Source organism: Zonotrichia albicollis, chromosome 4 (assembly GCF_047830755.1).
Source record: "Zonotrichia albicollis isolate bZonAlb1 chromosome 4, bZonAlb1.hap1, whole genome shotgun sequence".
NCBI lineage: Eukaryota > Metazoa > Chordata > Aves > Passeriformes > Passerellidae > Zonotrichia > Zonotrichia albicollis.
Window position 1 is genome coordinate 25,898,300 of NC_133822.1, and position 24,534 is coordinate 25,922,833.

General features: G+C 38.1%; 1 protein-coding gene across 3 annotated transcripts in view; it reads left to right on the forward strand.

Annotated features, from left to right (window-relative positions):
• The window catches only part of BMAL2 (basic helix-loop-helix ARNT like 2), a 33,049-nt gene extending 9,716 nt beyond the window's left edge, over positions 1–23,333 (forward strand). For 2 of the 3 annotated variants that reach the window (XM_005482817.4, XM_074539194.1), the window contains exons 3-17: positions 753–788; positions 3,545–3,583; positions 6,033–6,190; positions 7,864–7,943; positions 8,934–9,026; positions 11,114–11,231; positions 12,061–12,204; positions 13,793–14,033; positions 14,952–15,058; positions 15,610–15,760; positions 16,939–16,994; positions 17,789–17,897; positions 18,357–18,444; positions 19,729–19,837; positions 20,827–23,333. In XM_005482817.4, coding sequence (XP_005482874.2) covers positions 753–788; positions 3,545–3,583; positions 6,033–6,190; positions 7,864–7,943; positions 8,934–9,026; positions 11,114–11,231; positions 12,061–12,204; positions 13,793–14,033; positions 14,952–15,058; positions 15,610–15,760; positions 16,939–16,994; positions 17,789–17,897; positions 18,357–18,444; positions 19,729–19,837; positions 20,827–20,963 — 1,666 coding nt within the window. In that variant the 3' untranslated portion in view covers positions 20,964–23,333. The remainder of the gene's footprint in view (positions 1–752; positions 789–3,544; positions 3,584–6,032; positions 6,191–7,863; positions 7,944–8,933; positions 9,027–11,113; positions 11,232–12,060; positions 12,205–13,792; positions 14,034–14,951; positions 15,059–15,609; positions 15,761–16,938; positions 16,995–17,788; positions 17,898–18,356; positions 18,445–19,728; positions 19,838–20,826) is intronic. The other variant, XM_026790812.2, reaches the window with a different exon arrangement.
• The last annotated feature ends 1,201 nt before the right edge of the window (positions 23,334–24,534 follow it).

Here is a 24,534-nt window from a genome sequence, read left to right on the forward strand (position 1 = left end):
CAGACCTGCGACCTAAAAATGGGGACTGTCCTCTGGTAGCGCTCATTCTGTTCAAGTGGCTCATACCTGACTGCTGAGGGGACACTGTCAACTGTTTTATCCTGTTCTATAACTGCCAAAAAGATGCCAGTTAACCAAGTGATGTGCTCAAAGTTGTGTAAATCAGGCAGAAGTAAGGGACACAAGGTGCAGATGTAGTGCACTACAACTATCTCTAAACTAATGCAGAATATCCATGTTTAAAAAGGTGGAGAATAGGAGATGTACATGTATTTGTGATTATTAAAGCTCTTTAATCACTGGTTCTCCCATATGTAGTCCATTGGTCTGCAGTAGCTGTACTGTGGGTGTTGATGTAATTGCCAACTTGGAGATTCAAGTGTGTCGTGTGGATAACTGAAAACTCCAGCAATATGTTAGTTTCTGAGGGAAAAAAATAGTCTCCATTCTTTTTCAGTATCACTTTTTGATTTTTACCTGCTCAGTAAAAGTGTTGCTTTCTTGGTAATGTTCCCCTGAGGTTTGAATCTCTCAGATAAAAAAAATAATTGTCCAAGTTGAAAAATTAATTGAAAAAGTACTGGCTAGTAAGAATTAGTAATTAGATTCTAGGACTAATGATCTTGCTGAAAATAACCAATCAAGTGGAGTTATCTTTAAAATTTTTCTGTGACTTTGGTTTTTTGGGTCTATCAAGTCATCTTGTTGTGCTTCAAACTCCATTTTACTTACTTTGTGATCTGTTTCTGCAGGGATACAGTTGAAGTTGATGGTGATCCTCAGAAAAGGTACTTTTTATGAATAAATCCATTTCTATTTTGAGTTCTGTGAACTTGTCACACTTTGCTGTTTGCCTAGATGAGCTGTGGGGTTCCTTGAGGAGTGCTGCATCCCAGAGCAGGTCTGTGTACAGCACAAGGTGATAAACATTTAGTTAAGGAACAGGATGGACAGGTCCATTCAATGTTAAGGGTTCCTGATAGTTCTTTCTAAGATGATGCTCTTACCAAACTTGTTAGTATTGAAGTTTAGAATGGGAAGGAGTGAAAAGTGCCAGTTCAATCAGAAGATTTAGGGAGGCGAAGAAAATATTCTCATATTCTTCCAGAATTGGTGAATGTAAACATTTTTTAATACCTTTTAGGGTGCTTTTAAAATTACAACTATAATAACTGTGTTAAAATAATGCTGTTACAAGGTGGCTATGCAGCATAAGCAAACCCTTTGTCGAATGTATCTGCCAGGAGGGTTGTTAATTACATGGTTACTTTGTTGCATTTTATTTTTCTGTATCTGGAAAAAGATCCCTTACTTGGGTAATATTTGTTTGTAAGTAGCCATGCAGTGTTTTTATAGAATAAACTGTTTCCCTTGGAAGGGACCTACAATGATCATCCACTCTGCCAGCCTGAGCACTTCAGGGCTGACCAAAGGTTAAGGCACATTGTAAAGGGCATTGTCCAAATGCCTCTTCAACACTGACAGGCCTGGGGCATTGACCACCTCTCCAGGAAGCCTGTTCCAGTGTTTCCCCACCTTCTTGGTACAGAAATGCTTCCTAATGTCCAGTCTAGACCTCCCCTGCTCAGCTTTTAAACCATTCCCTTGTGTCCTATCCTTGGATACCTGGGAGAAGAGCTCAGCACCTCTCTGTGCACTTCCCTCCTCAGGAACCTGCAGAGAGCAAGGAGGTGGCCTCAGCCTCCTTCTCTCCAAACTGGACAAACCAGGAGTCCTTGGCCACTCCCCCCAGGACAGTCCTTCTGTCCCTTTCAGCAGCTTTGTTGCCTTTCTCTGAATTCCTTCAGGGACCTTCCCATCTTCACCAAACACCTTCTCACATTTTGGGGCCCAGAAGTGCCCACAATATTCCCGGTGAAGGCACAGCAGGACAATCTCCTCTTTGCCCATCTGGTGTTTGATGTGCTTTGCCCTCTGACTGCCTTGAACTGGGCCTGCTGTCAGCCCGCACCTCCAGGTCCCTTTCTGCAGGGAAGTCACTCTTTGGTACATAGCTTAAAGGGGAGTGTAAAAATCTTTCTTTGGGGTTAAATTGGTCGTTTCTTCGTGGATTTTTTCCATGGTGCTCATCATGAAAAGTGTGACTAAAAAACCTCCTTTTCTGCCTTTAAAACATTTGCTTCCATTTTAGAAAAAATGGGGAAGTATATTTAATAAATCAATTAAGAAAGTAGAGAAAAGCTGGTATTCTTTGTTTTTACTGATTGATACCCATTCTGTCCTTTATAGTACCAATTAAATATACCCACATTATAGCCACAAAGTAGAATTTCACCCTCTGTTCATGTAGTCAAGGTGGTTTTAATTTAGCTATTCATATCAGCAACACCACAGCTGTTAGGACAGAGGCTATAAAAATCCATTGAAGGCTAGAACTGATTGCTTGAGCAGCAAATTTGTGCTAGATTTTTTTCCCCAAGTGGAGCTCCTGAGGGAGAAGGAAAGTTAATTAATAGGGCACATGCTGCATTGCAGCTGGTCTGGCTCCTCCTTACCTCTTCCCTTATGGTCATAGAATGTGAATTCTGTTGGAATTCACAGTATATAGATATTTCTGGTAAGTTTATTTTAAAATGGAAGGACAATATTAGTTACTGCTAACTTGTCTAAATCTGAAACAATTTCAGTGATTGAAAGTCTTGGGGTGCTGTGAGCCAAACCTCCTCCTGTGTTTGGGTTTCTCAGACTGTTGAGAAGATTGCTGGGTTGCAGTGAAATCCCAGATTCTGCCTTGTTAGTTTGGCTTCTGGATCCTCACTGGGTTCAGTGCTCACTTACAGGGGGCAGCAGCTTTTGGCACCTCTCCTGAAGCTGTAATCTCCAAGGATCCTCCTGCTTCCCTTTCCTTGTGGGAGCCTGCTGCCTGCTTGGCCTCTCCTCTTGATTCTCATGGTACCAAGGCCATGAATTCTTCACAAAGAGTGGGGAACAGTGCAGTGGGCATAGGGAAAGAAAAGCTCATTGCCTTGTTTGAATCATCCTTTATAGTTTCCTGTTAGAGAGTGTTTATTGTGCTGCACACACTTAAGACTGTGTTTCATTCACAGTTTTATTACTTTATGACTTCCCAGTCATTGCTGTAGGATATGGGAAATAGCTTAGATTTTTTTGTTTTTTAATATAATTTAGGATTGCTTATTCTATAACTTGACCATAAGATATGAGAAATAAAAACATACATTTTTATCTTATAAAACTTTAAACAAAAAAATAAAATCAAGGCTAGTCTTAAGTTATTTGAGTGTTCCAGTAATGTTGTTGTCTCCAGAGTAAAAAAAGCCCCATAATTATGAACTATCCCTTTAATATGTTCACACAACTGTGAATATTACCAGTTGTGCTCTGGTCCCTTTCTGTTATGCATCACTTGCTAGGTCAGTTATGCTTGAGAGATTTTGTGGGTTTGCTTTTGCTGGAGCTGCAGTAATTTTGTAGCATTTTTCTATCTTCTGGAATTTGTGGGAGGAAAGAAGTGCCTAGTATTAAATATGTAATGTAAAACTCTGTACCTTGTTTTTTCTAGGAGTGAAGATGAAGAACATGTTAAAGTAAAAGATTTCAGGTACTCATTTTCAATAGAAATACATTTTGCTAGTGAAGACTGAAATTCAGCAGTAAAATATAAGTAAAATTGTAGTAAATAGTAAAATATGAGTTTGTGGATAACAGTCATTAAAACTTTATCAAACATTTAACAGTAAGCTTTTCCTTTTCCTTGCTAAATGTATAGTAATTTTTAAAGCCTCCTTGAGGATTTTATTTGCTAATAATTTTGGTAAAAGCTGCTGCAGGATATCTCAGTTGGTTTAGCAAAAACATGAGGTTGAAGTTTTTAAGGTGAGAATTAAATGCAGTACACTCAAGTTGTGTAAGGAGCTGATCCTTCATCTGTATGAATTTGAGAATTGTTTGTTCTAGATTTGTCTGCTTCTGGAGGTATTTGGAATTTGTTCCACATGGAAATGGATTTGGCTAAAGTACAACAAAATTTTCTTGTTCTAGAACAAGCTTTTGCGTAGGGAATTATTCAAGTTTTGCCATTGAACTTTGAATTCACATAAACTGAAATTCACATAGAGCACTTGCCAGATTTGAAATGTTGTGTGACCACAGTTCAGCCAAACAAATATTTTAAACTACAGACAAACCACATAGTAAAACCAGAGCTGTGCTGTAAAGTTGATTTAAAAATAAGTCTTTCATTTTTCATTTGAGCAGAGATGTCAAACCAGAAATACATAATCCACTCAGCATGCTGTCAGAAGTATTATTTATATAGTATGCTAGCTAGTAATTATGAAGTGTTCCTGTAATTGAAACAAAATTAAAGAAACTAAAATGTTCCAAGATATATTTACAGTTTCACTTCAAAATTGTTTTTTCTTCACAGAGTGTCCCAGATTGCTCCATAAGATTGTAGTACATTGCTTTAATGGCTTCTGTGTGGCATTGTTAACTTTTTTCCTGACTTTTTGCTGCATTAGTTGGAGGGGAAAAGAATCAGTACAAAGGTGTCTGGAGGTTTGCTTATCAGTTATCTCCTGCCAGTATTATTTGTCTCTAGCTTATTGTGGAACCTGCTTTTCTCCCTTTGCCTTTGTGGCTGTGGCAAACAACAGAAGCCTTTTTCAATCATTCAATCATCCCCTGAATTTGTGCACTGACCTGACCAGTTTGTTATAATTCTTTATTGACCTTCAGAGATGTGGAAGGTTGTTCCCTTTCCTGGAATGCATGTATTTGTCTTCCTGAAGTTCACAGTTCAAGGAGCATACCCAGGATATTACTTGATTGTTCTTACCTGACATAAAGGAAGAGTTGGGTGAACCCATAGATGTGAGCATAACTCAAAAAATTAAATCTCATAGAAGGCTTTTGAGAGAGAAAAGCTAAATGCTTGGTAGAATGACACAGAATTAGTTGTGAGGTGCAGGCTTTTTTTTTTTTTTTTTTTTTAATAAAATAGTATTCAGGTAGATCTTTAAAACTGTACTTTGCTCTTTCTCAACAGGCCAGGTGTAGTTAACTTTATTGCCTTTAATAGCTTCCGTTGCAGTATGCCTACAAGGAAAAGTTTTGGAGATCAGTTAACCAAAACTTATTCCTCATTTTGCATAACTATACTACTGTGTCTGGCCTCAATCAGAAAGAAAAATCATCTGGGCTTTAATTGAGTGGCTTGCTTGTCTTCTGGTGAGGAGGAAGAGAGTGAAGGAAACTTTCCTTGATCTGCTGGAGGGTGTTAGAGGGGAGGAGCTGGGCTGAAAAGCTGACATAGTGCACTAGAAAGAAGTAAAGAAAAGGTGACCTGAGTTATAAATACACTTGTGATGTGCAGGCATGTGCCCTAGAAGGAGTTTCCTGATCAAAACTGGCTGAGAAGAGAAGCTCTTTCTATGGCTGAGTTCTTGACAGGCTTACCAAGAGATGCAACCCGAGACAGCCTTTGTACCACCTTATCAGGAAAGCGTTCTGGGATACTTCTGCTCAATTACACAAGGCACAACTTGTTTTTTTCAGTTTCCACTCCATCTCTTAGAAGCATGTGGAAAAGTATTGTTTATTGCTGTGGGGTTTCTTAAAAGGCAGCAGAATGAGCACCCTATCTTAGTTACACAGGCCAGGCAGAGGTGGGAGCAGGAATGTCTTTCACTGATTCCCAATGACATCAAGAGTTCTCTGGGACACACTGAAGTGTCCAAGTCATCACTTGCATGGCAAGGGTCTCAAGAAAGGTTTATGTTTTAGAAGTCTTCATAACCTCTTGTTCCTGCCAAATATAACCAAATTGTTGCTTGGGATATCTCTTCTCCTCAGTATTTCCCATTGTTATTGGGACCATTTCATCTTTGTTGAAGTGAATCCAATTCAATTGTCCAATAGAAGTAGCATATGAAAAACTGCTTCTGTGCAGTAGTACTGGTGATAGTTCCATTCCCAAAATGAAATTGAATATTATGGGGACAATCATGTGTCCTACATCACTCTTTAAAAATAATTTTTCTTCTTAGAGAGGCTCACAGTCAGACAGAGAAAAGAAGAAGAGACAAAATGAATAATTTGATAGAGGAATTGTCTGCCATGATACCACAGTGCAATCCCATGGCCCGAAAGCTGGACAAGCTCACAGTGCTACGGATGGCTGTGCAGCACTTGAAGTCCTTAAAAGGTGAGTTTGGGAAACATCATCCTGTAAATCCTTGTTCTAGTAGGAGTTGTTGTGTGTATCTTCCCAGGTTTTAAATAAACCAAGAGTACTTTATTTTACATTTCCTTACTGTATTTAGTTCCGAGTCTGCCTCTCATTTAAATGTATGTGTCTGTAGCTGTCAGAATGTAATTTTAAGTTTTTGCTTAGTACAGCAGAAAAAAAGCCACCCTTCAGTTTCTGATATTTCCTGTCTGCTCAGGGCATGCCTTGCTCTTGGGTTACTCCTTGATCCTTTTCAGTAAGTACAGGAGTCAAAAGGAAGGTTGCAAGGCAGAAAATAATTTAACAAAATGGTCAGTGAGTTTGATTATATTAAAATCTTAAAAACCCTCACATGGTAGATAGTAGCAAGAAACAGAAACTTCTGATAGCCCAGTCAACTGAGAAAGTTAATAATGGATCTTAGGGAATGCTTTAGTGTGAGGATCAGCCCAGGAAATATTCTTTGCTCTCCTTTTGCTATTGCTAGGTTTTTGGATTTTTTTTCCCCTCTCCCCTGAAAAAATATATCCAGATAAACTCTGCAATGTGCAACTTGTATCATCTACACAGAATATTTAGATGTTTTGGCACCACTGTTTCAGAATAATAATTTGGTCAACTCTAAGCAAAGATCAAAGACCCTCTGCATTGCAAAACCCACTGATTATGAATAAACAGGTCTAAGGAGAACCCAGTTAGTTTTGGGTCAAAGAAGTGTAGAAAATTAATTAAGTTGCTGCCTTGGCAGTAATAGAATCACAGAAATGGCTCAGGTGTACAGGGTTTTGAGGTTTTTCTGAAGGACTGAGAGTCTGCATGAAGAGGATGTGAACCAGCAGGAAATAATGTAAACCAGCAGGACAGTAACTGCACTTGCAGTTTAAACAAGAAATCTTCAGCTCAAGCATTTGTATTTTAACAACAGGATGTAAACACTGGACTTCACCCAGCATAGTTGTATTTACCTCAAAACAAATGATTTAAGAGAATACAATATACTATGTGGAGTTATAGTGCATGATGAAATGGGCTGAAATGTTCAACTGTTACAAAAAATGTAACACCAAAAAAAAAATTTTTGGATAAAAGTGTAATGAACAAAAATTAATTTACAGAGCACATGCCATGGGTGCTAGAACAGTACATGCAGTGAGTCAGTCTCACTGTATTTAATGAGACATTCAATTTAGCAACAATGGTTTGGTTTTTTGATTGTTGGCTTTATAGTAATAATGAAGCATTATTAATGCCAAAAGATATTTGATAATATTGGAATTATTCTGTTTCAGGAAGGAGAATTTAGTTAAGAGGTCTGAAATGTACCTATGAAATGTTTCTAGAAAATTCACTTCTCCTGATACCATTTCTCTTGCAGTACATTAATGATATCTGAACAGAAGTTTGCTTGGTTTGTGTTAATAAAGGGCAAGAAAAAAAAAACAGTTATGTGTATCTGTCTTCATTACCAGTTATGTTTGAAATCTGTTTTAATTTTATTTTTAGTATTTCTTGAGCCTTGAATTATTTTTTTAATTCAGCTACTGGGGTCATGGAGAAAAATTCTAAAAGACATAACAAGTATAGCTCTGCTAAAAGTGAGTTCAAAATGTAATTTTTGCCATGATCTCTGTGAATCACCCATTTTCCAGGTTCCAGCAGCTCCTACTCAGAAGTGCGGTATAAACCTTCATTTCTGAAGGACGATGAACTGCGGCAGTTAATCCTTAGGGTGAGTGGAGGGAAACTCTCAGATAAATCATGTCCTTCTTAAAGCTTGAGTTTTTAGTTGGACAGTGCTTTTTCTCCCATCATTTCCTTCAGACAAGTGTTTTCTTGTACTGATTAAACTCTGTGCACTACCCAGGCTTTCATGAAGGTGTGCAGAGATGGTTTAGGAGCATGGCAGGCAGCAGCCCTGGAAGGACAATAATCTGTGTACAGTCTGCCTGTTTAATACATCCATTCTAAAAATCTTCATGCAACTGCAGAGAATGCTGCCAATTATGCAGGAACATTCTCACAGTTTTTGGCTGTCCTACCAAAATGGACATTTTTAAAGATGTGCTTTGCAAAAGGTGCAGAAAATACCTGGAATAAAGTCTTCCCTCTTGTTTGCACACTTCATCATAAACCCACACACCTCATTCACAGCTAGGTTTGTGGGTTTTTTCCTTTGCTGCAACAATGCTTTGCCAAGATCTACTTTGCCAAGAGTGGCTCCCAAAAGAAGCTGTTTTGTAGCTGATCTTTTGCCAAAGATGTGTTTAAGAAACTTTAGCTGTGTGTGGTTGAAGGCCTTGTTTGGTCCTTGCAATCTTAATTGCTTTTTTTTTTAGAATCACAGCATGGCCTGAGTTGGAAGAGACCTTAAAGTTCATCTCATTCCACTCCCTGCCATGGGCAAAGACACCTTCCACTAACCCAGGTTGCTCAGATCCCATCCAGCCTGGTCTTGAACACTTCCAGGGATCCAGGGGCAGCCACAGCATCTCTGGGCACCCTGTGCCAGGGCCTCAGCACCCCCACAGGGAACAATTTCTTCCTAATATCCAATCTAAGCACACCCTCTGTCAGTGTGGGGCCATTTCCTCGACTCCTCTCCAGCTTTCTCGTATTTAATTTTAAAAATCAGGTTTAAAAGTATGCTTCCTTGTAGTCATTAATATTCATTGTTTATTTTAATTGTGTGTTTTTAAAGACAGTATCTTTGTATTTTCAGGCTGCAGATGGATTCCTGTTTGTGGTTGGATGCAACAGGGGAAAAATTCTGTTTGTCTCTGAATCAGTTTGCAAAATACTGAATTATGATCAGGTGGTTATTGTTGTTTCTTGCTTGCTTTTACCTTGCATTTTCTTAGGAATTTTAAAACTTTTATATTTTATTTTATATTACATCAAACCAATCCTTGTGTATAATTTCTTGGAATTTCTTTGATTTAACCTTATTCAGAGTAAAGCTGAATATCCTGTTAGAAAATATGTGCAAGTACATCAGTGTTCCCAACCTGAGGAACAGCACCAGATTTCAGCTGATCATCCTTAAGAAAACTGCCAGTCTGAGAGGAAGGGATAATTTGAAGATGTCCTAATTTCTATGTGCAAGAGATTTTCTTTCACATAGTGAAGTGATTTTAAGGGTTTTTTTAGGCCAAGGAAAATGGGTAGTTGAGCAGTGGAAGTTAATGAAAGCTTTCCTTGGTGCTGCCTTTATGCTGGCATGCACCACATAACACATCACCCACAGTAACTGTCCAAGCATGTACCCCTAACCTGAGACAAACTGAATGGCAGCCAGCATAGCCTGTACAGCCAGGGAAATTGCCAAAACACATGTACTTTCCATTAGTTGGTGTTTAACATGATGGGCAATTACCACAAATAATCCAGGGATGATAATTTGTTCCTCTATCAATGACTTCTGTTTCACAAACAGAGGCTAAAACAGTTAGTGCTGCCATCTGTCTGCTTTTGTAACTTTGAAACCATTTGTGCTATTTTAGTTTTCTTTATAAATGTACAGATAAGCAATCTGGAGTCTTTCATAGATTTTTTTTTTTAAGTGCAAAACTATCTTCTTTAATTAAAGTTAAATGAATCATAGAATCACACAGAATCACAGAATTTCTGGGTTGGAAGAGACCTTTAAGATCATTGAGTCCAACCCATGTTCTAACACCTCAACTAGATCATGGCATCATGGCACATCCAGTCTTTTTTTAAACACATCGAGGGATGGTGACTCCACCACCTCCCTGGGTAGGTGATTCCAGTATTTGACCACTCTTTCTGTGAAAAACTTCCTCCTTAATTCTAGCCTGTAGGGGAATAAGCATCAAGCAGAGTTGGTTTTTTTTTAACTTCTACACTGAATTTGTTCAAGAACTGAAAGTGCCACTCATGTTAGACATACCTACTTCTAGACCCTTAAGATCTCCTGTATTCCAGACAAGGAGATTCAGAGGACATGACTGACTTTAATCAAAACCCATGGATTTATTAGCTTGTTTGGGAATTGTTCTAGGTTCTGAGTCCCATGCTGCAGCCTTATCTGGTTTGTTACACCAATATATTTTGGCAAGGTTGCTGTTAGGCTGTCTCAGCAGCACTCAGCATTTTCCCATTGTATTAGGATGAAATGGAGACTGGGAAAAGGCAGGAGACTGGGTGTTTGTCCTGAGTTTGAGTCTAGAGTAGAGCTTGTCAACACAACTCCTATTTATGTCCTTTGATTTGGTTGCTGTGCTGAAGGTAAACAGTGGAAAAGCAAACTCTCCCACTTCTGAGAGAATTCCTTCCTGTTCCAAAGGAAAGTGTTGCAGCAGGTCAGTTACTTGGGATGAACAGAGTGAGCAGGTAGAAGGCATCCCAGCTGGAGACATCCCTGAAAATATCCTCTGCTGAGTGCTATAATGAGCTGAGCCCTGCTTTCAGTCTGCTCCTGGCTCTGTGGTGCCAGTTTGTCCGACCACATTAGGCCTCAGAGTCATTAGATAGTTGAATATTTCATCCTCCTTTTTGTTTCTTCCCTCCTTCCCCAATAATCTGAGAGTGAAATTACTTTGTGTATAACCTTCTTTGGCTAGGAGCAGGAATTGCATTATTTACATAAATAAAGCATTTGGTTGTACAGAACTTACTGGATCTCCAACTAAATCTGCTGTTTTTCAAAGGGAAGGATCAAACTATCTTTTTACTACCCTTTTAAATAAAAATTATATTAAACAATGACAAACGAAATGTAAAACAAAATATTGATGCTTGGAGTAACTGTGGTATTGACTATTTTTAGTGGTGTAGACAGTTGTTTTCCTGAGATAAGTAATGTGTGGGGTCCTGTTCCAAAATGGTGTGGTTCTCATCTCTTTTGGGTTTTATTGTTTTTTTGCTTTTTTCTAATAGGCCAGTTTAATTGGACAAAGTTTATTTGATTACTTACATCCAAAAGATGTTGCAAAAGTTAAGGAGCAACTTTCTTCATCAGACGTCTCACCTAGGGAGAAGCTCGTTGATGGCAAAAGTAAGTCAGAGCTGGATGTGCTCATATTTTTTTAAGAGATGTTAATAAATCTAATTGTTAGTCAGGATGTATTCAGGTGTTTGTATGGATGTGTGGATGAAAAACAGAAGCAAACATTTGAATGCGTATCTGCTGCTTAAAATGCATTTGAGTTGAAAAGCTAGCCCAGAAGAGAATTGATCTTAGATCATAAGAGTTACAGAAATTCTGTTAAATTACTGCAACCACTGTTAAGCATTTACCAAGATGTGGTCTGACATTCTTCCTACCAGCATACTGCTTTTTTTTCTTGTATTTGCTAGGTCTTGTCAATACAAAAGACCTGATGTAGTCGAACATGGGATAAAATACTTCAATATCAAGAATCACTGTCTTCTCTGAAAATGCTAAGTGTCAATCCCAAAGTAACCAAACCTTCTTTAGTTTACAGTTGTTTCTAATAAGGAAAGCATTGTGTACTATGCAGCTAATACCTGTTTTGTGTACTGTGCAGCTAATGCCTATTTTATAGCTGGCTTTTACAAGCATCTTTCCAGTTCTTCCTTGTACAAAATGAAAGTTTATAAAGCATCTGTAGTAAAATTCTATTAAGAATATCAAGAAGGGTCTATAAATAGTTTAGTAGTTCTTTCTAATCTTGGAATCTCTGTCAATCATGTTTTCTTTGCCCTATTTAAACTATTAGACTTTTAAAATTATAAGTACAAAATTTAGGCAGCTAAACAGTGACGACAATGTACTGGGAGGTAAATGCAGAAAGCACCTTGTTTTCTGAAGTTTTATTGCTTGGTTTTGGTTGTTTTTAACTACTTTACTAAATCTTTGTAAGCTGGCTTGCAAGTACACACAGATTTCCAAGCTGGACCAGCTCGGCTGAACTCTGGTGCTCGACGTTCCTTCTTCTGTCGCATAAAGTGTAGCAGGACCACAGTCAAAGAGGAGAAGGAGTGTTTGCCCAACCCAAAGAAGAAAGGTATTCAGAGAGTGGAGATGAAATGGGGGCTTTCTCTCTTGAAACTTGTTTAAATTCCAAGTCACTAAGGCTTTCTAGTTCCTACTGATCTCACCAAGTAGTTGTAGAGCAGTGTAAATGGGAACCAGGGACACCTTTTGAAAAACAGTCTAATTGTTCTCTTTCTCCTCCCGGTGCCCTCCTGGAAAGAGGGAGGGAGGACCTTGAGGTACAGTGGCTCTATAGGAGCATGTGGTCTGTTGTGATCAAATTTGAGAAGTCTCAGGGAAATATTTGAAAGAACTGGAGCAGATCAGAAGAATGAAACTAAACTTATGTCTTGAAGATAACTGAGTGAATAAAGCCTGCAAACTCTACTATTTTGAAGGGAAAAAAGCAAGTAAACCAACTTTTTTTCTGACTTACTTTTTGTGTTGTTTGTATTTAAAAGTATGCATTTTCCTTTTTCCCCCCTTTTCATGGTAAAGTTAATTTATTGGTGTAATTCCATTAATTTTCCCAGTAATTTTACTTTAGTTCATATTTTGGTATGCCCATAGAGCAGTGTAATCTTGTCAAGTTTCAAGTTTCCAGTGAAAATTTAAATTTCAATTTTAAAATGCAATTTCCAGCTTTTGTTTTAATAACTTAGTATTGATTTTTGCAAAGGTGTGCTGAAATTGTTTGATCCTGAAAAAATCCTCCAAGTTCTGTTTTTCAATGTAGCCTGTTACTGTTGAGATACATCACAAATTTTAAGAGGCCCATGATTGTAAGTAAATAGAATTTGATATCCCTTGATGCATCAGATAACTCAGTGAGATAAGAATTTACCTTCTCTGACTGTTGGGAAAGCAGTTTTGAGGGAAGGCACCTGAGCAACTGTGACAAAATCCTAGGGGGATAACTCAGTTTCTCATTTTGCAGAGTTGATCTGTGTTTTTTTGTAATAGAGAGGAAAATCAAAGCTATGGAAAGCATCCTGTTCAGCATAGAGGTGTCAAGAGTGCTTTGGCATTTTTTTGGGAAAAACATCTATTGTAGGATACATAATGTCAAACCTTGATGCTTATGAGGGTGTTTTCATATCATTTAGAGAGCAAAAAGGGAATGACAGTGTATGCTGGGATTTAAGATATTTAAAATATTTGTATTCCCACAAAACTTCAGAAACCAGAGATAAATAGAAAATAAGCTGATTCTTTCTTCAACTGCAGTGAGCATGTGTTCAGGTCATTTTGCTCACCAAAGGTAAATTGATTTGGAAGCTACAGAGGGCCTCAGGTTAATTTTAATTCACAATTCATATAAAAACAGTGATCTGTGGGTTATTGCTTTGTTTTCTGTCTAACTTGTATTTGAACTGTCAGTACCCATAACTCATCTTCCTAAATCTTACATAGGGTTAGAAGCTCTCTCTGCAGGTAAGCCCAAATTGAATAGAACAAAAATAATTGAAAAATACTCTAAAATGATCTATAGCTTTGTACAGTTGGTGTAGGCAAGCATGAAATATTAAGTTGCTGGTCTCATGGCCAACATAATAAAATAAGTAGTTTGGTTTACTCTTTGAACAATAACTGCTTCTTATTTAATTTCTTTCTATTAGATCACAGAAAATACTGCACCATTCACTGTACTGGGTATTTGAAGAACTGGCCTCCTAATGAGGTGGGAGTAGAAGAGGAAAATGATGTAGAAAAGGACAGTAGTAACTTTAACTGTCTTGTTGCCATTGGGAGGTTACACCCTTATATTGTTCCACAAAAGAGTGGAGAGATAAAAGTCAAAGCAACAGAATTTGTTACACGATTTGCCATGGATGGAAAATTTGTTTATGTAGATCAGCGGTAAGCCTTTTGTTCTTTAATGAAGAGAACTGACACAACTGCTTCCATTTCCTGATCCTCTGTCAAATCTCTAATTTCTCCAGCAGGGTAGAAGTTCTAATTCAAATTCTCAGTTTTTGAGAATTTTTTGAAAATTCTCAAAAATTCTAATTTTCAGAATGTTTTTCTGCTCTACACAAGAAGCAGTTAATTCTTAAACTATGTGTAGTTGGGCTTTGTTTTTTGTCAAATAATTCATAATGTATAGAAGTGTATTGTCCTATAGAAAATGGACTCAATTTATTCATAAAGAAAAATCTCAAGTTAGAGCACAAGACTGAAGTAATAACATTTACCCAGAAATTATTACTTCTGAGAGTCTTACCATTTGTAACAAATACATTCTAAGTGAGGTACCAAATTATTTTATTAGAAGTGAGAACTAAGTTCCCATTTTCTCTACTTTCTGAACCAGACTTTTATTTGTTGTAGAGACCTAGTTACCATTTTGCATTTGGAATTTCATTGTCACTGGAAATGTTACTGCTTTCAGTCTTCTTTTCATTCTACTAAAAGTGATGGTTTGACAATAATTCCAGTGAGTGGAAGAGCAAAATTCAAGTGCTGAGTTTTTTATTGACTCTTATGTGTGACCAGTACTGTGACTGGCTAAGGGGGAGCCACTAAACAGAAGCATTTTGTGTGTTCATGTGGTTTGCATGTTTAAACATTTACTTTACCTTCGAATTGTCATCCATTGCAAAGGGATAATTTGCTGTGAAAAATGTTTCCTGTTGTTTTAGAGCTGTACTAATGCTATATTTTTTCCCCAAACATGAACACAGGCATTTGTTTGTTTAAATATTAATGCTCTGCTTTATCTGATACTGAAGGAAACAGCTTTGAGTCTGCTGTAGTTCACGTTTTTATTTCTAACAGCGCAACAGCAATTTTAGGGTATCTGCCACAAGAGCTTCTAGGAACTTCTTGTTATGAGTACTGCCATCAAGATGATCACAATCACCTAGCTGAAAAACACAAAGAAGGTACAAAATAGTTGGTCCTCTCAGACTGCTTGGTGTAACTGCAAGTGAGAACGCTGCAAACCCAAACTACCCAACCTCAGCATGGCCCTTTGTGATGTCTGTGTTAAGACAAGCCTGTGTAAGGCTTGGAATAAAAGCAGAGAGAAACTTGTGTTGTCTTGGCTCCTGGTGCAGGGCCTTAATTGTGGAGGAATAATGTCAGCACATCTGTCAAACCCTCTGCTTCCATTCTTTGTAAGAAAGGGGAGGAATCCTGAAGAGCAGATGTGTCTGATAGCATCATTAAAGACACTAATTAAAGCTCACCTAGTCATGAGTCTCCTAGTGTTTTGCAGGAACTTAGTACTTGCTTATTTATGTAAGATTTATGACCCTGCTGAAACTATATAATTTGATTTTAGAACAGGTCCCAGTTTGTTCTGGCATGTTTATTCTATGTCTGGCCAACAGAAACATTTTGGTTTTATGATGCTATAAAATAGATTTATTATTTCTAACTTTACCTTTCTAAGCTTAAATATGATGATTATAACTTTCCTTTTCTTATCTAGTGTTGCAGAACAAAGAAAAAGTATTTACAAATTCCTACAAATTTAGAGCAAAAGATGGGACTTTTGTTACTTTAAAGAGTCAGTGGTTTAGTTTCATGAATCCTTGGACCAAAGAGCTGGAGTACATTGTATCAAACAACACTGTGGTATTGTAAGTAATTTATATGTCTCTCCTTATATTTTTGTCATAATTACTTTAGTTAGCACTAAAATAACCTGCTTAGAAAGCAGAACAAGACTGGAAAGCATCAATCTTGCACAAAAAGGCGCTGAACAACTTGGACAAACATCTTTTGGGCATTTACCAGCTATTTTTGTTTCAGTCCTATGTTGTGGATTTGACTCTGAAAACTGTGCTGTTTCCCAGTAGGGGAAAAAAGAGATTAAAGAGTTTCTTGTTAAAGGAAGAAGGGAAGGATCTTTAAGAGAAGTAGATTTTAATAAATGGAACTGTCAAGTTAATTCTGCATTTTCTTCTGGTCTTTACAACCCTCTGTGTGTCAGTTGACCCAATTCCAAGTGCTGCCCTACCCCCAGGTGTCAGAAGGTGGAGAGGCACAATTGATAGATGGTGGAAATTCAAGGCAGGACAGAAAGATCCACTCAAATTGATTGCAAGGGTGGAGCCTGGGGGACAGTAAATGTGTGTGCTTAATTCTTCTTCTGATTTGTAGTTCCTTTTCATTCTCTGCACCTTGCAAAGGAGCTGTAGTTGGGATTGTTCCAGTGCTACTGAGGATCTTTGCCAATGATTGGGGTTTTGAGCGGGGACAGAGGGGGGGTTTATTTCCATTAACCAAAGTTGTTGAGGGGGCCTTTTACCCACTCTGTATCTGATTCATGCCTTAGGTCAACATCACCCACCTCTTTTGCCCATGTCCTTTTTCCCCAAGAAAAGAGAAGGACACTTTTTTGCTTGCCCTGGAGATGTGGGCATTTGCAGCTGTGTGCAGGAGGGAAGGAGGGCAGCAGCTGCTGACACCAGGCAGCCACTGACCTGTCCTTGTTCCTGGTTACCTGATTTCCCTCCTAACACTAAAAATGACAGCCCTGTTCCCTTGTCATGGAACACAGACAATGGCTTTCTTTTTAAATTGGAAAGTGGAAATCAGTATTTCACCCAGTGCTCAGAAACATTACAAAGAATTGAACATGGAAATATGTGATGAATATTTTATATTTCTCTAGTTTGAGGGTGTTAGCTTTGGTTCTGTGTAAAGGATTATTGAAATTGAACATAAATGTATGCTGAATTTTGCTCCTGGCAGAAAAAAAATGCTGACTTTTTGTGGTTTGTTTGGATTTTTTTTTCATTTCTTTTAATCTCAGAGGTCATAAGGAATCAGCTGAAGAAGAGCTCCTCTACAGTTCCCAATCTGCAGAAGGCAAGTGTCACTTCTCACAGTTATCACAGCTGCATCTCCTGATCAGTCAGTTTAAATTTATCCAGTCCAGGAGTATTTTATTCTAGATTGCATGCAAAGAAGGATTGATTTTCTTTTTTAAAGCTACTTCTTTTTCAGTGTCTAGTTTCTTACAGAGTCCTAATTGATATAATTCACAGAACTCTAAAAGGAAGTGCATATAGCCTACTTTTAATTTCCAGCAGCTTCTGTTAGAGCTGGGGATTTGGTTAGTAGGATATTGTGCTTCTGTCACAGACAGTTCATATTTTACCCAGCTTTTGGAACAGATGTAACTGTGCTGAGTTTATCTATAAAATACAGGGGAATACTGATACAGAACATATTTTGTTATTATTTTTCTGCTGTGCAAATTTCTGCTTTCTGCATGCTGTTCTATCATCTTGCTGTCAAGACTTTATATTTGCTTTTCAAAATGTTCTTTCAATAACTGATTTCAGTTGGTGAGAAATCCAAGGGTATTTTAAACTCATGTTCTTTGCAATGTCTGTGAGAGACACTGGAGGTGCCAATGATTAAATATATTTCACTACCGGAGAACAACAAATTTCACAAACAGATTTTTCACTTTATATTGCAACGCCCTCTGCCATGAATCAGTATTTAAAGGAATATAATTTCTGAATACATATATGAAAATATACACTTGTGTATGTATATCTAGAACAAAAGCTACTTTGAAATTAATCCTTGCTCTGCAATGAAAGTGCTCTGGGTTTAATGTTTTGTTTGGGCTTTGTTTTTTTTATCTACAGATGCTGTAAAACAGTCTTTAGTAAGTGTACCTGGAATGTCCTCTGGAACAGTTCTTGGTGCTGGAAGTATAGGAACTGAAATTGCAAATGAAATACTAGAATTACAAAGGTAATAAATGCATAACACCATCATTAGGCTTTTAAGTAAAGATAGGCATGAAGAATTATATGATTACATGAGGGTTGCTCCAGTTTCACTTTTATTGTATTATATGTACAACACTTTTTAGGTTGGGCAATAGCATTATGAGATACCATTATAATTATGTCAGTCTCGTGCCTGGCAGGGCACATGACTGTGCTGGTGATTCAACTGAGGAAGAAAACTGTGCTCAAGGAATAGAACTGTGACCCATGGCCTTTTCTGATCTCTCCTCTGTTTTCTGCTACCAAACCTTGGAGCAGGATAATTTAGAATCTTCAGGAGAATTTAAGGCATTATTGTTTCAAATTATCAGGCTCGTGCTTTGTCCCTGGGGAGGTCTGGTGGGTTCTGCACCACACAGTCTGTTTTTCAGTGTTTGATTAACAGTGACCTGGTAAATCAACTAAACACATGCAATTTTAGGTTGCATTCTTCACCGTCTGGAGAGTTAAGTCCGTCACATCTCCTCAGAAAGTCACCTTCTCCAGCTTTAACTATAAACTGCAGTGATGTGAGTACACCCCTGCCTGTAAAAACCCCAAATGGAAAGGTTAATGTCAGCACACAACCTGTGTTTGAGCCAGATTGCCCTGATTTGTTTTTGTGAATGTGTACTTTTAATCTTAATGCTTTTGAAGAGACTTTAAAAAAATCTGTGCTGTTTTGAAATGTTTAAAATTGTGACTTTGAAGGGATTTCATTACTCTTCTAAAAATGAGTAGTTATGCTGGTCTAGTTGTGCTTGTAAATCTACTAGTGCCTGAAACACCACAAACTATAACAACATAGTTATAATAAATAACATAGTTACTGCCCATAGCTATGGAATAATTAACATATCTTCCTACCTAAATATGTTGTATGTTTTGTACTGGCCACAGCCTGAACAAACTTCTCCAACAGCTCTTTGAATGCAAATTTCTTTCCTGTTAAATACAGTTTATCTTTCCACTGCAATTCTCATTTCTTATGGAAAAACCCCACTACTCTGGTCTAGGAGCTGCTTTTTGACTTCCCCCTGTTTTTCTATGATCTGTACTCCCCTGTGTTACCACAGATCTTTCTCCTGAAGAGTTGTTTGACTTACTTATGCTGAACTCTCTAAATTCTGAATGTCTCATCATAAGGATAATTTCATCATATGCATTGAAGATTTTTTCTTGATTCTAGGCTTTGGTACCCCATTTGATTCTAAAATACTTTTGGAAAGCATTTCACCTTTATTAATTTCCTGCTAGAATGTACACAAGTCAGGCAATCCTAGGAATCTCTCCTGCTAAATTACATGTATGTGTTAAATAAAACAACTATCAGGAAAAAAAAATAATTTTTTTGGGTTACCATCTCTATTGCTATGATGAATATAGATTAATGCATATAGAACCTAGGAGGTATGAGGGCTTTTTTAATCTCTGAACTGGAATGTTTTGACAGTGACAAACATCAGGTCACTGGGAATTTGTAGTTTATGGTAGTGGGTGTGGAAAGTGCAAACCAGTACATTTGGTGCTGGATTTATTTACTGAACACTGAGTTAGAGCCTCAAGCAGTGCCATCACTGTGAAGTACTTTGACAGCTGTGTAAGTCACAACTTTTATTTAAGCCAGGTCTGGTGCTATATGAACTTATAAAATATTTGTTTCTAAATGCAAAATATCTGCCTGATGAGGTATATTTTTCACTTTCTCTATTCAGTTCTTAATAATTAAGGAATCTCTGGTGTTTCTGTAATGTAATATCTGTGACTAAATTTAGGATCTAATTCTGTCCTTTCTACCAATTCTGCTCTTTCAGGTGCCAAATAAAGAGCTGATTCAGTTATGTCCTTCAGAAACAGAAGCTCTGGAGAATTCAGAACAAAGCCAGGGTGCTATTCCATTTCCCAGTAATGAACCTCTCCTCAGTAAGATTTATTTCTCTTGGGGCTGTTCTGGGGGTTGCAGGGCCTGACATTTCTGATCCCTGGTGTCATTTCTGAGTGCACCACTTTACAACCATGTATGAATTGTAAAGAGATGTGGCTGGCTGAAGCTGAGAGCACTGTGAAAACAGATGTGTTATTGCTGCAAGGCAAACAGCAAAATTTGGTAAGTGAGGCAATCTCATGACAAAAAACAACATCTGTAACTGAAGTTTACCATTGCATTCTTACACTTTTCATGAGGCACCTTACTGTTCTCTCTCCAGGACAGAGATAGGGAGGGAAAAGTATTTCAATGCAATGTCAGGGAACTTCTTAGAATTTGTGAATTATTGTCCTTTAGCACTTTACCTCTCTCTAAGCTGCAAACTGGGAGTAGTTGATACACAGGACTGCTCCAAATGGCTCAGAAAAAAATTTTTAAATCTTTCCCTTGTTAAGTTTGTCTGGATACAGGATTCCTGGCCCTGTAAGAGAAAAATGCCACTGCATTATGTTTGACATAAAAGGCAAAATTCTGTCAAAGCCATGTTTATGCTGATCCTGTATTTCAGCTCTTAGAAACTTTTCCATCTTCCTCTTCTCCCTCATTTGCCAGGGATTTCCTTGTTTATTTATAACCTACAGCTTTCTTCTGGTTGAACTATGAGCCTTTTCAGAAAAATTTAAAAACTTTAACCCCGACAACCCCAAACCAATCAACTGAAAAAGAAACACAAAGGAGAAAAAGCTAGTTCTTTAATAAGGGTTTGGGAAAAAAAAAATTAAAAACAACCCCAACAACACAGAGCAAAGAGGAATGCAGTTAAACTAAAAGGGAGTCGAGTTAGGGGTTTTTTATCATAGAAATATTTGCCTTGACTTCAAAGGCAGGTTGTGCTGCAAACCAATTCTGTTTTGCAAGTTCCCATGTTCTCCCTGCCTCCCAGTGCTCATGCCTGCCTCAAGCTCCTGCTTTGCTCCCTGTGCAGGTGGCAGCTCCCAGCTGGACTTCGATGCCATCTGCGGGAATGATGACACCGCCATGACGGCGCTGATGAATTACCTGGAGGCTGACGGGGGCCTGGGGGACCCAGCTGACCTCAGCGACATCCAGTGGGCTCTCTAGAGCTCTTCTGGAAGCAAGGAATGGCAGAAACCCCCATGCACAACAACCCTACATCCTCAGTACTGTATTGGAGTTTTCTAATGGTTCCTTTGAATCCAGACTTGCTGGATTTTTAAAGACTGGAGCCTTGTTCAGACAGAGACATCTTCTGCTGCACCTATGGACAAATGCAATATTTTTTTCATGATGAGGAAACCTTGAAATTTTAATATTGAACCATCTGTAACTGGAATGCTTAGAACACTTTAGTATATTTTTGCTAAGAAGCTTTAACCAAAAGGTACTGTACAATGTACAGGATTACTTTTTCCTAGTTTTAATACTTCAAACTTTTATTTATTGTTTTTGTTTCAAGTTGCAGAATATTAGTTATCCATGTTACTTTCTGTAGAACCTACTGTACTTATATGGTTTGAGAATATTTGTAGCTATTAAATTTAATTGAAGTAACAATTTGCACACACTACAGTTGTAAAATAAGGTATGGTAATGCTCAAATGATGCAGTTTGTGATTCCTTGCACTTCTCAGCAGTGCAATTTTTGCAGTCAAAGGTGAAAATGAAGCCTACAGTTCTGGGAGCAAGGATTGGGGTTGGATCACCCTAATAAACAGAGGAGAATGTTTTGACAAAAACACTCATTTTCCCAGTACACAAACATGACAAGGGAATAAGAAAAGAGCAACAAACTCTTAATTACTTTTTTGTATTGTTTGTAATGTATTATTGGAGAGGCAGTGCATAGAACCAGAGAAAAATAATGCTCTATTTGTAATAATGCACTTTGGTCTTGTCCCAGGTTCTTTACTAACTAGAGAAGTGTGAATGGATAGTCTTGGTTCCTGAGTGAGGCTTGCACTGTCTGCTGGTGAAAAAATGTTAAAAGTCTAGAGCATCTTTTATGTTTTTGGAGAGATTGGGAGAATTTTCTACTGCTTGAGTGTGTGACTTTTCAAAGTCTCTCTGTACTATAGCTTTGTAAGTAAATGCTATGCAGGATGACCTTTTGGGAACAGCTTTTGCAAGGATTGTATCCCAGTTACAGCAAATGACTCAAGAACATGGCACTTTAGAGGTTGCATTAGAACAACATAGCACTAATATAGCAAGAGGATCTTTTTATCTATGGTATTGTAAGTTTAAACAAATTTTTGCATACATTATATATCATAAAATTAGAGATTTTTTTCATGTTTGGGTTTTGGTTTATTTTTTAAATTCAGGTAATGAAAGGAAAGCATTTGAAGATATCTGATAGATGTGCATTTTTTTAATACAGACATTTAAATGTAGGTACAACCCTGACCTCTCTCACTCCAGGTGAGGGTGGCAGCCTGGGCTGGTGTTTTTGGGGAGGCTGGAGCTGGGAACAGATGGATGTGGCTGTCACTAGATGTCATCCTTGTGCTGCTGGGGAGCCACCCTGTCCTCATGAGGACACAGTCTGGACATGCAGTGGCTTCCTCTGCTTGACAGAGCATCTTACAGATGATGTGACTCCTTTGGCAAACGATGCATTTTTGGTGATGGTGATTTGCTAGAATGGCTTCTTGGATTGATTTTTTTAACTCTATAGAATTTTTTTTTCATTTAATTTGGGTGTAATTTCCTGCATTCAGATCTCTTTTTTACATACATGGGGCCAAAATCATCAGTTCTCTTGCTTTATTAGAATAAACTTTTCTGCTTTTTCTAAATTTTGGGCTATATCATGGAAAAAAGTGGAAGAAATAAACAGGCACTTTCTAAGAACTGATAGAAATCTATTTGTATAAATGAAATTTGAGATTCTGCCATTGTAAAATGCATTTTCTCTTTTCTATTCTAGAAGTGAATTCTAAATAAACCAGCAAATACTGTAGCTCATAGATAAATGACTACACAAATAACTTAAAATTATACAGACTTTATTAGAACAGTTTTTTTAACTGGATTAGTTTGGAAACGTGGCAGCTGTTGTTACTGCAGGAGCAAATTAATTCTTTCACAAGATTTATATAAGTATCTAGACTCAAACCACTATTTTTGGATTCTTGGCTATCCCTAAAAAATAAAACCAAAAATGTAACTTTGATTCTTTTGCAGTCAATGACAAATATTGTGATTTTCAATTAATTTATTAAATTTTCCCTTTACTATTTGTAATTTTTTTTTCTGGCTTAAAGCAGCCTTTTCAAGAAAAAGTGTTACTTGTACATATTTCTGGTGAAATTAATAGGTATTTTTGAATACAATTGAGATAGTATGTGCTTATTTTGTTTGTATAACAACACAATTCTAGTAAGATACTGAGAGTTTGTTCCTGGCATGGTGCAGGTAATGGTAGGATGTGGTTAAACCAGGTCAATAAATGCTGTTTTGATGCCCTGCTGTTAGTCTGCTGGCAATTCTGTCTAACACTGAACTGAAATATAAAGTACTTGTTCTTTCAGATCCCAGGCTTCTTCCTCAATACAGAAGCAGGGATGTGGAACTCCTGTGGATTTTGATAGCTCAGTATGATGCTCCCCAGGCAGGGACAGCCTGTAATCCAAGCTAATGTGCATTTTTGGGGATTCAAACAGAGCTTCAGAACACCCTCATGCTCTCCAGGGATGAACTCTGAAGGTGTCCACACATTAACCCTGAACTTTTCCTGTTCCTATTGCAAGCACAAGGCCTGTGAGGAGCAGCTGAGGGAGCTGGGAATGCTGAGCCTGGAGAAAAGGAGGCTCAGGGGACACCTCAGCACTCCACAGCTCCCTGACTGCAGGTAGGTGGGGTCAGGCTCTGCTCCCGAGGGACAGGGTGGGAGGAGCTGGCCTCAAGCTGTGCCAGGGAAGGTTCAGATTGGATATTGGGACAAAAGAGGGGTTATTGGGCATTGGCAGAGGCTGCCCAGGGCGTCCTCATTCCTGGAGGTGCTTACAAGATGTGCAGGTGTGGCACTGATGGGCAGGGGGTAGTGGTGGATTTGGTGGTCCTGGGTTATAGCTGGACTTGATCTCCAAGGTCTTTTTGACCTAAATAGTTGAGTACCTGTGAACATTTGTCACTTGGTGTTCTGGGGACAGAACTTGGTGTTCAAGGGAGGATCCTGTCTGTGCTTTTGGGATTCCCTTGTAGGGTATGGGCAGGGATAGTGCTGTTGCATGGGTCTGCAGCAGAGACTGATTCCAGGTTCCTTTATTGTGGTGCTTTGTAGTTCTGGAATTTGCTGTGGATCTTACACTTTTTAGAATACTGGAAAATTTGGTTTGCTCACAAGCATAGCAGAGACTGATTCCAGGTTTCTTTACTGTGGTGCTTTGTAGTTCTGGAATTTGCTGTGGATCTTACGCTTTTTAGAATACTGGAAAATTTGGTTTGCTCACAAGCATAAAAGGCTAAAGTCATTTTAGTGACTGCTCACAGCAGGGTTTCTGTTCATGATCCAAAGTGAAACAAAAAAGAGAATACAGTAGCTCAGCCTGCCTGGTCTGTTAAAGGTAAGATAGGTATGTGGGCACTGCACATAACTTTTTATTATTAATATGTTTTTATGTCAAAACCCTCAGAAATAATCACACAATCTTTGGAAATGGTAAGAAGT